Raw genomic sequence first — 15,085 nt, forward strand, 5'->3', positions numbered from 1 at the left:
ATAATCCAGGTAAGAACTACAAAATTTGTTTCTTTGGATTATTTCAGTAAGATAGTTGCCATCTGATCCACAAACAGCTGCACAAGTCAAATGGAACAGCCAACACACTGCAAAATGGGGAGGAGGCACTGTAGTTCTGTTGTGGGAACCAAAGAGTCAAGTGAATGCTTGCTCTCCTGAAAACCAAGACATGCCATGCCTTGAAACATTCTACTTTTCCTTTTGTTTTTCCTTAAAAAGAGAGCAAGAACCATCATACACTCAAGGTTTGCCATTCCACAGGGAGTGCAGAAAATGCAATGTCCCTAACTCAAAAATAAAGTAAATCCAGAAGAAATTGTATTTCAGTCATAGAACCATGAAGTGCTGGTTGGAAGGGACCTCTGAAAGTCTCTAGTTCAACCTCCTCCTTGAGGGAGGAATATCACCAATTCTGGGTCAGATCAGCTCTGGTTTTGTTCAGCAAAGTCTTGCAAACCTCTAAGAATAGAGAATCCACATCCCCTCTGTGATATGTGCTAATTTGTTGCATCAAAGTGAGAAACAGCCTTGGGAACATCTTGTATTGTGGTATGTACTAATTTGTTACATCAGCGAGAAACAGCCTTGGGAACATCTGTGGGAACATCCTGTGGTGGGGGGCATGTACCTCACCTGAGATAACTGAGTTGAGCTAGCGAAGCAGCAATGTTAGTTTAGATAGCCTAATATGGCACACAATGCAGAGGAAGACTCCAGCCTTCATCCCCACGACCACCAGAGGGCTGAAGAAGACCCCCTAGCAACAGCCGGCGCAACCGCAGAAGTTACAGGAAGTGCCCTGTACACCCGGAACTGGAATCACATATAAGGAGACTGTGGGGGGGGTTGCGCACACCATTGGTGGAGCAGGAGACTCCCCGGCCGCCCAGCGCTGTTTTGCTTACTTGTGACTTGCTCAATTATTTTATAAATTGGAATTTATGCAACCCGGCCTGAGTGGTTGTCAATTTGTCGCGTTTACCTATAACACCCTCTGAGTGACCTCTTCTAGTATTGCACCATCATCCTGGTAGGAAAGTATTTCCTTATGTCTCATGAGGACATAAGAAAATGATTTCAGCAGTTGATTTTATACTAATTAGGACTCTCCCAAAGAGCTGAAATTGTAGATGGATAAAGTTCTGGACAAAAATGATCCGGAACCTATGAAATTGTAATGATACAATTTTATTTTAAACTAAGTAATTTGATACATCCAATTTGAAATATATTTTGTTTGAACAGACCCAAAGCAATTTTTCAAGTCAGTTCAACATGGATCTGCATCTCCCTATGATGTTGCATTGTCTACTAGCAGTCTTTACTCTTCAATGGAGCAAAGTGTAGAGCTGAATGGGTATCTGAAAGGGTACACCCACACAGTCAAGGACTACCTAAACAGTTCTTGGACAGAAGCAGTCTAGTCATGTTCAAACAGCATACCTAAATTACAAGCCTTGACCACTGGGGCAAACAATATGGACAAATAACAGCAACCAACAGTAGCATCGGATCAGGAGCAAAACAGCTTTGGGGGGGTTAGGAAAAATGTTTGGATACAGAGGGTATTCTGGGTCCTAGTATTAGGATCCCCAGGTAGGAAGAATGCTCTAAACCAATTAAGGGGTCAAGCTCCTTGCCCAGGCATAGTATAACTGATTACTGATAGTGTTTTCATAACAAATATTTACTTTATATTTCATTCTTCCAAACCCTTCTGAAAGCCAGGGTAATTTAATTTGCTGAGATATAAACCCAGTTGTAATCAAGTTAGAGGCTGCCTTCAAGGGACAGCTTGGTTATTAATGGCAGAAGTCCACACTGACAAATTGCTTCATATCTGATCATACTGACTATCATTAAGACAGACTGAGCTTCCTCCCAGACTGCAGAGCAAAAGAAGTTCTGGTGTTTTTGCTGTTGGGGTTTGTTATTTCCAGTTCTACAATTTAAATTTGTTTTCACTTCCTTACTGTTTTCCATACATATTCCAGAAACAAACAGAAAATATTGTAGTCAGTTACTTTTGTTAGACTTTGCTAGCAAGTGACCAGCCAGGATTTGTAGAGGTATTTGTTATGGCAGTTTCCAGTTACCATACAAGGTAACTTTCTGCCTTCACCCTGGGGCAAAGCCTTCTGAATCTCAGAACAAGGGCAAGACAAAGCCACAAGGCTGTTCATGCATCACTACTCCTCAAACCCTGGGCAGCCAGTCTGCTCAGAGAGCAATTCCAAGCAGCCTCAGAGCCATTTGCAGTTATGACAATAACTTCTTTAGGGCTATTCCAGTAGCAGGGGATCACTGGACTGAGAGCATACTGCAGCCTTGGCAACGCACCATGCCCAGGGGCTGCACAGAGGTGACAAATCTTCTATCTTTGGCTCTGTGCCATGAGGAGATTCATGCAAGGGGAATCCTGAACTGGCTGCTGAAGCTGCCTTTATACTGGGCCTCACTTGACAGGATTTATCTCATTGTTCAAGTCTGTATTGAAATGGACCTGCTGAGACTTGGGGAGCTGATATGCTTGAAGTCCTACACAGCTCAAAAAAAAGCTGTCTTGGCACTTGGAGCCTAAACAGCAGCCAAGCTGTTAGAAATAACCCCACCACATTAAAAAAGAAAATGGACAGGGTGATGCCAAAAGGTCACTTTGATTACCAAGCATCAGGGACTGCATTCTTATGTGCTCACATACAGAAAGCAAAAGAAAAGCCAGCTCACCAGCTTCATCTGAGATCTGTCCAAAAATAGGGATTTCCCACAAATCAGAAGCTCCCCAGACCCTGCAGCTGTTCAGTGAAATTGATGCTCCTGTCAGCTTTGTTAACAGCAGAGAAAATAAGAACGCAATTTTCACTGAGCTGTTCCCATGGTCACTGGCCCCAGGACAAACCCAAGTTCATCTGGCCTACAAGTAAATATTCTACAGCACATGTAGTGCCCTAGCCTTGGAATGAGCCCAGGGGAACTTGGTCAGAAAGATTCAGCATAAGTTCCCACACCACACTGGTTTTCAAACAATGCATCTACCTCCAAACTGTTTTCTAATGCAAATTTGGTGAAAATTTGCAAGTTTCTTTACTCTAAACAGTCATCCTTCACCACTCCTTCTGTCTTCACTGTCCCATTATGTATTGAGCTCCATTCTGCACTTTGTTCCTTGCATATGAAGTGAAAGAAAAATGTTATCCAACTAGACATTTTCACCTTATTCACACATGGACATGACAACCTGCTGTTAGAAATGGACCCTAACATTTTTCCAGAAAATAAAGTCAAGCATTCATTTAGTTAATATTCTAACAGCTAGATGTCTAATATCTAACAGCTGTGTCTAGATAGAAAATAGGTTCCTTGTAGAATTTTCCTGGAGAAAGCAGTTTAACACTCATTTCTTCCTTCTTATATCCAGCTGTGCTGTCTTGACACACTGCAGACAGACAACATCTACAAATTTAAAAGGTTTACATGACTGCAGAAGTTGTTGCTAGAATTCAGATTTGCAACTCCCATTATTTTTACCATTTGCAATATTAATGCTTGATCCTCAGTTCTGCATCTGCAGATCCATCCTGTAAGTCCAGTTACAGGATACAAGTGCACCAAGTTTTTAGACAAAGCAAGGAATAGCAAAGGCAGCATTCAGAACAAAAAGCCCTGTGAAACAGTGAGAGGGTCTCCTATAATCTTACCCAAGAGGCTCATTCAGCTTGGCTTGGATATTAGTACTGCCCCATGGCTTGTAAAATGAGCTGGATTAACTGAAGGAAGAGTGTGATAACCAGCCAGGTCTTTAACCAGAATGAAGTTGGCTAGCCTCAGGCATTTGGCTGCCCTGCATGAACTGCATGTGTGTGCTGGCACATGTATTTAAAGTTGCCAGCTACAGTGTTTGCTTTCTTTTCCAGTGGTGAGTGTACATCTCAGATCTAAGTGCAGTCGTGATGAGTACAAAGCAGCTATGAAGCTTCATGGCTTGGTTCCCCCCCACACCCCTCCCCATCATGTGGTCTGCAGGAAGCTGCCTACTCAGCCATCTCCAGCTGCCTAGTGCATTCTTCCTTCCCCTTTCTGTGAAGTTAATACTTGTAATTTGCAGCCCTTTCCATTATCTGTTTCCCTTCACCTCACATTTTACTAATACATGTTTGGAATTCAAGAAGCTGGCTTTCAGTGTTATTCAGGTTTCTACCCTGAACACTACAAAGCATCTCTTCCACAGATAAAAGGAGTTGCTGGAACAATTTCTGCTAATGTTGAAATCATACTAAAACCAGCATCCTGAATATTAAGTTGTTTTCAGTTTAAAATACTAAGTCATGAGGATTCAAAGGGAAAGTACATTTTTTACAAGACAAAGGACAGCAAGAGTCCCATTACTTGAAGCATTCAAAACTAGAGTGTAGAAAGCACTAAAACCCGAATTAAAGATCTGGGTGTGTCCCCCACCCCCACCACACACACTTTTAAGTGAGACTGTTCAGTCCCTGTACCCCCACCCCACTTGGGCTTGAACACTCAAATGTATTTGCATGTTTAGCTAGTCATTGCACTCTGGTTCACCTCAGGCAGGCCTCTCTCCCTCACCAGATGAATTATGTTGCATCTGTATTATGGTGTCTACACTTATCTTGTTTGGAATTGTTTGATCCCTTTTAAAGAAAAAGCACTTTGCACATCCAAAGGCCAACTCCCCCATCCCCAGTAGGAAAGGGGCACTTTCCTCCAATCAGCCCAACCTTGCCCTGTTGTTTGATGGCTTTGCTGAAACACATACAGCTTCTGAGATGCAAAGATACTGCAGTATGTGGGTAGTGGAACCAGTCAGGCATGACTCAGCTGAATGCATCTTGCTCAGAAACACCAGTTCACTGAAGCCAAACTCTGTGGGGGGAAAAAAAAGCTATGAAACCTGTAAAAGCATCCTCACAAGTCTTCCATCATATGGTCCCAAGTGTTATTAGGTCCAGTCTCACTAAAATCCTTAAGAAATCAAGATGTCATCAAGTCTATGCAGCTTTGCCTCATCTATCTAGTTATCAACTCAGCACCAATTTAGGAATTATCATGGTTTTGACAGACTTTTCCTTGAAACTTATCTTCTCCTTCAGTCAGTATGCCATCAGCTTCCACTTCAATGCCTGGGAGTCTCTCTAGTTTCAGGTTCATTTAGCATCTCCAGGGCAAGATGCCAAGGTACCCAGACCAGTAGCGTCAGCTGGGTAGCAAGGCTTATTTTGGACATCACAGAACACATGGAGATGCAGAGCAGTGCACCCTCAGGCATTAGCAGTGGGTAGCCTGTTTCCCAGTGCTCTGCTCAGTGATTTTGAACCTGGGCAGACCCCTAGCTTCCATGAAAATTCTTCCACCACATACAAAAATATGAGGCAGTTTCTGTGGATATAATGATGCCTCTCATCTAGGTCTACTGATTCCTACTAAAGATGCCAATTTAACAGGACTGTTTCAGCTGTCTCATTGATTTACTCAGGAAGGGCCTACTTCAACTCTTGTCAAGATTAGCTAGCTTTAACAAAGCAGTGCACTGAGAGGTCTGTTTCTGTTGATAGGCTCAGTCAACATTAGCTTGGGTATCTCTGAACTGTGCTGCATCACCCCCAGAAAAGATGCACCTAGAAACCCTAGAATACATCCAAAAATACGCACATACCTAGCTAGGATCCCTACAGGTCTTCCTTCTCCTTTGCTCTCAGAATACTCTGAAGTTATGCTGTGATTCAAAACAACTTTCCCCTGCTCAGGTACCCAGCAGGGCATGGTTCTTCCAAGTTTTAACTATTATAAACTGAGCATTTGGTTCTCATTTCTCCAGTTCCACTATTTCTGCTTTCTAGTCTTGCTGGCACTGTCTGGCCTGCTGGCTCCACAGAGCAGCTAGAATCAAACCAGCCATCCAAAGCACATAGTGATAAATAAAGCTGGTGACAGACCAGCTCTACCTCTCTGCACATTAGTTAACCTATAGCTCTCCTACATGATGACTCAGGGTAACCCTTCTCACCAGCGTGCTCTCTGATCAGGGAATCTTTAGAGTCCCCAGAGTCAGACGGAAGGATACTATCCTTCAACTTTATTTTCTTCTGTTTCTTACTCTTTGGTTCAAGAAAAAAACTAACATCATTCTGCCCATTGTCACACTAATCAGTATCAGCACAACCATGGTTTAGGATCCTGTTTCATGCACTACACACTAAAGGCAATAATGTAAGAACATTCATTGTCTGTAAAATAATGCTTGTGTCTTTGAACACTAGTTTAGCTGTAACTAGCCTTCAAGACATGTAGGCAAACAATTCTCATTTCTTCTTTCCTGAAATTTGTGTTTATTCCTCCAAGTTTCCTGCAGCTACTGCAAAAACAGGGCCAGATTCCACTTGATATAAATTCATAGATCATGAGCTATCACCAGCTGAAGACCTGGCATACAGAACAGTTGTCCAGCTTTATAAAAAGACCCGAGTAGAGTCTAGCCTGGTCTTAGAGGAGGCAGACATGGAGGATGGGGATAAATAGTGAACCCAAATGCTGTCATTAAGAGTTAAGTTTTAAAATCTTAACTTTTCTGCAGCTGCTTAGCTCTGAGCATATTCCATGAAGATGGCCATTCGTTTTCCTACTAAGTGGCCTATACAATCTGCCTTTTTCATCTCTATTTCCATGAGAAAAGAAAAAAGTCTTGCTGCTTTAGGAGGAGTCAAAGAAAGCAAAAAGGATTTTGTTATGTTTGCTTTAGCTTCTGCTTATCTGGCACATCTGTTTGTCAACCCAGTGTCCAAAGAACTAAGGAAAGATAAGCAGAGCTCTATTTCTTAGAAAAGAGAGACCACAGGTTATTCATCTTCCTTAAAAGAGCCTAGCTCTTGTAGAGAAAATGTTACATGGCTCAGACTGATTTTAAGCCTCTGCTGCAGCTGACAGGAAGAAGAAAGGCTATCTTCTCATGCACACAGCCTTCTCCCAATCCTCTTCAGCTGAGAAGTGGGTCTCATGATTTATGTATCCAGCCTCAAAGCCTAGGCACATTAAGACAAGATCTCTCATATCAAACAGTTACAGAAGAGGTAAAACATGTAAACAGAGACATGTTTTCCTGGTCATCCCTAAAAAAGGCAAGACCAACAATAGCAAGTGTTGGCCTAGAAAAAAATCAAATCAATATCAATTCAAATCAATAAACACCAAGCAACCTTTTATCAAAGTGCCTGTTCCCACTGAAGTTAACTGCAACTGTAGAACACATTTCAGCATATGAAGAATCTAGTCAGTGTTGAAACTGTTGGAAGATGACCCCTGCAAATTTGCCAATGCACTACAAGTTTAAGGACATTTAACTGGAAATTAATATGCCTTTTTGACCAGGTATAATACTCCATTAACCCTCTACTGCAGTGCAAGATAGAATCTTCCTGTTTTATAGACGCATCAGTTCTTGTTTTTTAAGTTCTTCTTTTATAGGGAAATATTAGTGTGCTGGGCTTCAGCTCTCAAAATTCTAACTGCCCTTTAAAAGTATTAAGTGTTGTTTGAATCTTTTGGCATTATATACATGCCAAGAAAACTAGTGTATTTCTTTCTAAACAGTACACCTGCCAGCTTCAAAATTAAGAAGCAATTCAATTCCAACCTAACTTTTAAGTGATATGTTATAAGATGCCTGATCCCACTGAAACCACACTGAGGGAAGGAGTAGGCAAAGTGACAGATCTAAAACTTATTGTTCTCCCTTCCTCCTTCCCTCCCTTTTGAGCTGCAATTTGCCACCCAGCTAATAAATACATGAGATAAAATTAAACTGATGCTCATGTGCCTTCTCTGTCCCACCCCCATCCTACAACAGATACAGAATTTCCTCCACCAACCTGCCATGCTCTTGCTGCACTATTCAGATTATACAGTTTTGTACTTATTGTGGGTATAAACTATTGGCTTCACTGAGGTTGACATTTGGGGGTCTGTCACAGCAGCACCTGAAAGATGCATACAAAACTGAGTCCCAAGAAGTCTAGCTGGCTCAGGAATCCCCTGGATCGCAAGCACCACACAAGAGAACACTAGCTCCTTTCAACAAATTTGGCATATTTCCCCCTACAAACACCTGCTCTTTGGTTTAGTGGTCTCAGGTTTATTTGTGTAGAGTCTCCACTTAAGTGTTTTAATACACCTAGTCCTAAGCATCAGTTCAGTGGAATATATTCAACTGAATTCAGAAGAGCAATCCAGGAAAAAATCCCACTTTTTCTATTTATCTACCTGAAATAGGTGAGGCAGCTTTGTTTTCAGACAGAAATTTCACTATATGCCTGTTCTACTCTTGGCCACGTTAAGACCTCCATCTTTGATAAGACTAAATAGCTGCTGTTCTGACTTGGATCATGGCACAAACTTGCTTGGCAAATGGATTGGCAGGGGTGGCTGGACCTTAAATGGTCTTCAGGAGATAGCTGGCTATGCCTTACATCACATCCCTCTCCTTCCATAATAGCATCCTGGTGAGAGGACTTGCGCAGAATGAAGCAGACACTCTGTTACTCTGCCAGCCTGGAGGCATCACCAAACCACTAGGCCATGTGGTATTAATAGTGCTGGAAACAGCCACAGCAGAAAATGCCTTAGTGATTAGTTCTGCCACCACTGCCCTCCCACCCTTTCTTCCACCCAAGGACTGGTGAAGCTCAGATGTCAAGAAAAAATCTTTGGCCCCTATATTAGGCCATGTCACATTCCCAGTGTAGCCCCCACCTTTGGTGAGTTGGCTGCCTGGATACCTTCCTCCCACTGAAAGTGATCTGAGCTCCAAGATAAGGACTCAGTACTTCAGGCTGCAGATGGGAGTGTTAGGTATGCCCCACAGGGTTTGAGGTGACAGCTCATCCCCCCAGGAGTGCTCTGCGCACCCCCATTACAGGTCAAGAACACCCTTCAGGATTGTTTAAGGTAGGCACAACATAGCAGTTGGTACAGGATTCAAGAGCCCCGAGGGAATATAAGTGAAAGGGAAAGAGCTTGCTGTAGCTCAAGGGAGAAGCAAGACCTAGGGTTCTTTGGATTCAAAGCCTGATGCAAAATATATTTATGCAGAAATCAAGCTCCCATCTCATCCTCCCCAATTAAGGGACTCTAAGAAATATTCCAGAGTATTAAGTAGAAAGTATTAATTACTAAGAATACTCCACAGAGTCAAGCACCTAGCTGCCCTCTTCTCCTATCCTCAGATTACATATTTCTGACCGCTTGATGCCTGTTCCAAAAGGAAAGCCAGAATGTTGTCTTGCTACTGTCCAGCAGCTAGGCTCCCCAAGCACATAAAAGCTGCTGGCTCAAACCCTGCTCTGACATCTTATGCAAATCAGGCCTGGGTAAAGCATTTCCTGTATCCAACTGCCTGCAGTGAGACACATCAGCGCCCTCAAACAGTATAGCACTTGGTATGGTTGTACAAGGTATTAAAGAAGTTCTCCCCTTAAATCACAGGTGCCTGAGGCATGTGGGTTAATTAGGTAGGTTTCCTGGATAGCTCTCCTGAAATTAAGCACCTAAATAACACTTTAGATATTGAAGGTGAACTCCTCCCCCACCCTAGCAATGCTACTCTGATTCTTATAATAAAAAGAAATAAATGCATCCAATGAGCTAATGCCATTCTGCACTGCTTCTTATGCATGTGCTTGGGCTAAATGCTTCATCCCTGAATCTGTGGAACAGCACCAGGGCTGCTGTTTCTGTGTCTGTAACAGCACACTGTTTACATGTATTCCTGCCCAAGCCCAGATCTGATTCTTAATGACAGCAGAATTATATTTAATACTGTAAACAAGTGTGGTCATAACTGTTGTAAAAAATGATTGTGTAATGAAATGTTTCTGTTGAACTTTCATGCCAGAGGAATAATGTCACCACAACCAGACATCAGCCAAAGTGTCACACAGTTCAATGACTGTTAAGATGACAGGATTCCCTGAGGTGGGTCAAGTTCATGCCAGTTTTGAGTCTAGAGGTTCACTGGTAGAACTACTGGTTGTGAATAATTTTGGCATTTTTTTAGGAAGCCATTATCCAGGATTACTTCCCCAAATTCACATTAGGAGACCAGAGATCATTAATGGAAGAAGGTCTGGAAATCTCAGAGGAGCTTACTGACAGTAGCTGATACTTTATGGCTTGGCCCTTCTCTCTAGGGTCACTGGAGCGAGAGGGAAAATACCTACTGATCCAGAGAAAGAGCTCTTTCAAACAATTATTCGAGGACAGATTTTCAAAGCTATTTCAACACCTAAAAAATGCATTTCAGTATACAGTGAGGTTTGAGACATTCCTGCGCAGCTGAAGTGAATTATCTCCTTCTAAAAACAAGGAGCATCAAGCACTAAGCAGGTTTGGACACTAGAAATACTTACTTGAGGTAAACTTATACCTCAAGTTCCTTGTAACTAGTTAGAGCCAGATTCTTCCCCTGGTAGACAGCTTCTTAAACATTTGCAGACATAAAGGAGAAAGTGTAGTTTCTTTGAAAAAACTTCTTCATCCTCCCTGCAAATAAGTTAGCCACTGGAAAAGAGAAGAGTAGTACAGTCAGACTGATGGCTACTTTCTATTATTCAACTTTCTCCACCAGGTTATTAGTAACCATTGCCATGAAGAGAAACTAAATAAATTTTGCTTGACACAGTAAAATAAGAATCCATGCACTTTCAAGCAAGTAACTTGAGGAATGTCAAAGCTCTCTTCAGAGGTTTCTACAGTGAATTAAGCTCCACGCAAATCTTGACAATTATAACAAAATAGAACTATAACCCCCCTTTTACTGTCCCAACACCATTCATTTAGAATAATCTCTCCATGGCTTTAAATGAGCCTCTTTTCAAATCACCCTGTTTGCAGATTTTCTGACAGATTAGGACAAAAAAAAATTTCAATTACAGTATTACAAGTGCAATTTACCAAGACCCCCATCCAGATACAGCAAACAAGTCTAAGGAGTTTGCATTTCGCAAGTCTTTTTTGCCATCAGTTTAACCAGTGTCTTTGCACTGAGGTGGTCTGGGGTGGTCCAGTTGCTTTTATCTAACTTTAGGAAAAAATATTTGGAGTAATAACAAAGAGGCAAGCAATAGAAAGTAGACTTTTGGAGCCATGGGTGATAAACTCTCCAGTATCATCTGCTCAATGACAGTAGCACTGAAAACACTGATTGTAGTGTTAAGTGACACATACGCAAAAAGCTGAGTATTGCACCAGAGAGAAGGACAGCCCCAGCTCTGAGGATTTGCAACGAAATACTGTGAGGCACATGGAAATTATGAATAGAGAATACCAATGCTGATAATAGTGATGTTCTTGATGTTCCCTGGGACTTTTAAGAGCCACAAATTTAAACTAAGGGGCAGTTACTGAGTGAACACAGCCTGGCACAGGACTGTAACAAAATAGTGCCTAGCACTGTTTCAACAGGTACAAGAGCATATCACTCCTCACTGGAGTTTTTTTCCATATGCTACCTTTAAGTAGAATACTATCGCTGCATCTCACAGAACCTTTCAGCTACTGTGGGTGGCAGAGGGACAGCTGATGTAGAAAAGCTACTGCATTAACTCTGTCCATCCAGTCCAAATGGAGACACTAAACAGCCAAAGAAGCCCTGGAGATTCTGGTGCATTAAGCCTTCACTGCCTGATCTCAGCAAGCAGCAGGAAAGCAGAATAAGGATTTCCTCTGCTTTCCTCATCCAGCCTGAACTGCTAACCGAAATCTAAGCATCACCTCACACACCCCTTCACCAGAGGCCATTCTACAACTGCTCTTTGCCTCAGGTTTATACTTAAGTCACTCATTTAAAATACAGCAGAGTGCAACTCCCACATGACAGCTATAGTCAGAACTTACTGTGGCTCTTAATTTTAGCCTGGCTGCCAAGAAAGAAATACCAATTTGTCAAAGAGGCAGCTGGTCTTTTATAACAGGAAATAACCTCCAGAAATAGGTGCTGGATAAGACAATTACAACTATCTTTACTGATTTGGGATGGAAGAGTCGCACTGCAGAATTTGGGATTCTGCTAACTGAACCTGCCTGACATTTGACTGCCTACATTTTCAAGTAGCAGTCTTACCTGACTACACTTAGAAATATTGGTTTTCCCCCCTGCAAACACTGCAGTGAAAGTTTTCAACTTATTCATAAGTACATGGTGATCCTTTCACAGTCAGTACTATTCACATTTTTCCCTTACTCATCATATGGGAGGCTGTAGCTATAGCTTTTCTCAGGATAATATTTCTGAAGTTTGTATCAACAGCCAGGCACAAACAGAGCATTTTTTCAAGTGAGTTTCAGTGTTTAACTTTCACACAGGTAAACTATCAAATCCTCTCTTCTGCATAGCAAGCCATTAAAAAAAGCATAATTTAAAGAGGCATTTAATAAATGCATTTCCACTGAGACACATTCTTCCTTCAAAGCATAAAATAAGCCAGTATTTCATGTTTCAAAGAAACACACACCTGTGGAGATGCATTTACTAAAACATAGTTAGAGAGTGTGTATTTCAGATTTCATGTTCAGCAAACAGCTGTCTCACAGATCCACAAGCTGAGCTAGGAAGTACAGCAGTCTCATCAGGTTCTCAATGCAGCCACAAAGGCAATAAGTGCTTGGACCTTTCCAGCTGCACTTACAAAAGTAAATATAATATTTAACACCAAGTATTTCTCATACTCAAAATCATCTGTTCCCATTAACTCCTAGAGTTAATTCAGTCAGTTACAAACAGCTGTGGCCCTCAGCTTTCACTCCTAAACAGGTTCCTAGGTATCCACTCTAACCCCCTGTGTCACTTTTTGGAGAAAAAACCGGCGGTGCCCCCTCGCACCGGTGGCGCCGCTCCCGGCGCGACCCCCGCCCTGCCCTGCCCCAACGGCCGCCCGCTCACCTCGCTCATGTCGCCCGGCAACGGCAGCCCCGCGTGCCCGCCCGCGCGCGCCCACCGCCCCAGCAGCCCGGCCGGCACAGCGCTCCCACCGCCCCGCACCGCCCTTTAAGAAGCGGCGCCCCGCGCCCAGCGTGGCCCGCGCGAGCCAATGAGCGCCGCGCCCGGGGCCGAGCCCCCGCGCCCCCACGCGAGGGGCCGCGGCGCCCCCTGGCGGCGGCGGCGGGGCGGCGCCCGCCTGTCCGCCCGCCCGCGGAGCCCCCAACGGCAGGGGCGAAATGGCGGCCCCGCGGCGGGGGGTCTGTGAGGGGTCGGGAGGCACCCCGGCGGTGGGTGGTTTCCATTTAGTGGGAGCTTCCCGGGGGGCACGGCAGTTGTCAGTTGCCAGGCTTGGAGGAGAGAGTACCAGGCCCTCCGCTGCCTGTGGTGGCTTTTCTCTGCAGCCTCCTCTCTGCCTGCTGCTAATAAAGGTTCAAAAAAAAAAATTTTTTTTTTTTTGACCAGATACGGGCCCTTCGCTGCTGCTGCTTTCTTTGGGGTTTGGTTTTAATTCTTCCCCATCAGCATACACAAATACTTCACAATCCCTGACATGTCTCCCCCAGAGCTCAACCTGTTGTCTTCGCTTTGTACTCGCAGCCTCCCGCCCTTGCTGTCAGCCACCTTGGCTTAGGCCACCTTGGTGACCTGGTCTCTGCCCCTTGCCTCCCCTCGTGCTCCCCTGCTTTGTCCTGCTTCAGTCTGCCTGCGGAAATCACAGAGGAGCTCAGCCCTCAGCCGGTCAGCCCGTGAGCCTCAGAAGGCACCTGCGTGCGGCTAAAGGCCTTCAAGCGCCATGTCACAGGCAGGGGCCTCCGAGTGGGGGAGACTGTGTTGTGTAAAAACCTGTAAATAGCTTCTTCCTGGCAAAGAAAGTGCCCAAAATACGTGGCTAATGATTCACGCCCTCCTGCTCATTTCCTCTCCGTCCCACTCAGTCTTGAATCCCCTTAACTGGAGGGAGAGCCGCCTCAGAGGGCAGGTGTTGCTCGCACGCCGAGGCGAGTGCCCCAAGCCCATCCTTGGGATCTGTTCAGGTGCACACTCTCCCTCAAAAAATAAGAGTTACAAATAAGAAGGCTGCTGCTTTATATATTAAAATATATTGTATTTCTTCATTAGTTGCTTCCACAGGTATATGGAGGAAGGGTCCTTTCGGTAAGTTTTTTGAACAAGTAATTAAAACAAAAGTTTGAAAGTTATGCAGTTATACTCCAGCATCCATCTTTTGTTGGAGCATGATTACTATATACAGAAATACACATTTGGATGCTCTGACTCATCTATCTGTGAAGAAATATAGATTCAATTTGCTCTGGGAATGCATTTCACTCCCTCAAATTTTTCGCAAATCAATAAAAAAGTTACGCATTATTTTGGAAAGCCTGAGAAGTTTGCCAGCCTTTCTACTTTCAGGGACTACCTTGTAATAGCTTCTTTTTTTTTTCAAAATCTGTATTCAGGGCCAGTGATAATAGAGGCAGTGCAAGAAACTTTGTGAGACCCTTCTGGAAACCCCCTTTCCCCTTCAAGTTATTGCCTGTCTGCAGATGCACAGACACTGCAGTACGACCCATCACTATACATACAGTGATGGAGGGGCACACAGAGCCAGGCCACTGCATTTACCACCGCCATGGCTTTCAGTCTGCTTCTGGGCAGGAATAAAATGCTAAATTGTGATTTATTCTTGCTCTGGAGGAACTTACTGGCTCTTGACAAAGTAAGTGATCACTGATGTGATTGCTAATCTAAGCCAGCCTTTGAGGCTTTCATGGTTTTGATTTTCAGTGGGAGTGTCTGGGATCCCAGTCTTGCAGATGCCTTCAGGAGAGTTAGAGAGGAAGGCACCATTAATGTGAACTCATACAGCACTGATCCAGCAGGGGGAGGAGGGCCTTCTTCAGCCCTTTTAAACACAGTGACATATTTGCAGTGTGTATAATTATCCAACTAGTATTTGATCTTCTTTCACCTGAACCAGTGCCATGTTTGCCTATGTGCATATATTATTAAAATATAGTTCACAACATGAGGTGTTGGGAGAAGAATCACCCCACCAAATGCATGGAT

General features: G+C 43.6%; 1 protein-coding gene across 2 annotated transcripts in view; it reads right to left on the bottom strand.

Moving 5' to 3' along the window:
• The window catches only part of PCP4 (Purkinje cell protein 4), a 48,028-nt gene extending 43,125 nt beyond the window's left edge, over nucleotides 1–4,903 (bottom strand). Inside the window, exon 1 of one of the 2 annotated variants that reach the window (XM_067289771.1) lies at nucleotides 4,805–4,903. In XM_067289771.1, the coding sequence (XP_067145872.1) occupies nucleotides 4,805–4,876 (72 nt within the window). In that variant the 5' untranslated portion in view covers nucleotides 4,877–4,903. Of the gene's footprint in view, nucleotides 1–4,766 lie in introns of both variants that reach the window. The other variant, XM_067289770.1, reaches the window with a different exon arrangement.
• Nucleotides 4,904–15,085: the final 10,182 nt, after the last annotated feature.

Source organism: Apteryx mantelli, chromosome 1 (assembly GCF_036417845.1).
Source record: "Apteryx mantelli isolate bAptMan1 chromosome 1, bAptMan1.hap1, whole genome shotgun sequence".
NCBI classification, from domain to species: Eukaryota; Metazoa; Chordata; class Aves; order Apterygiformes; family Apterygidae; genus Apteryx; species Apteryx mantelli.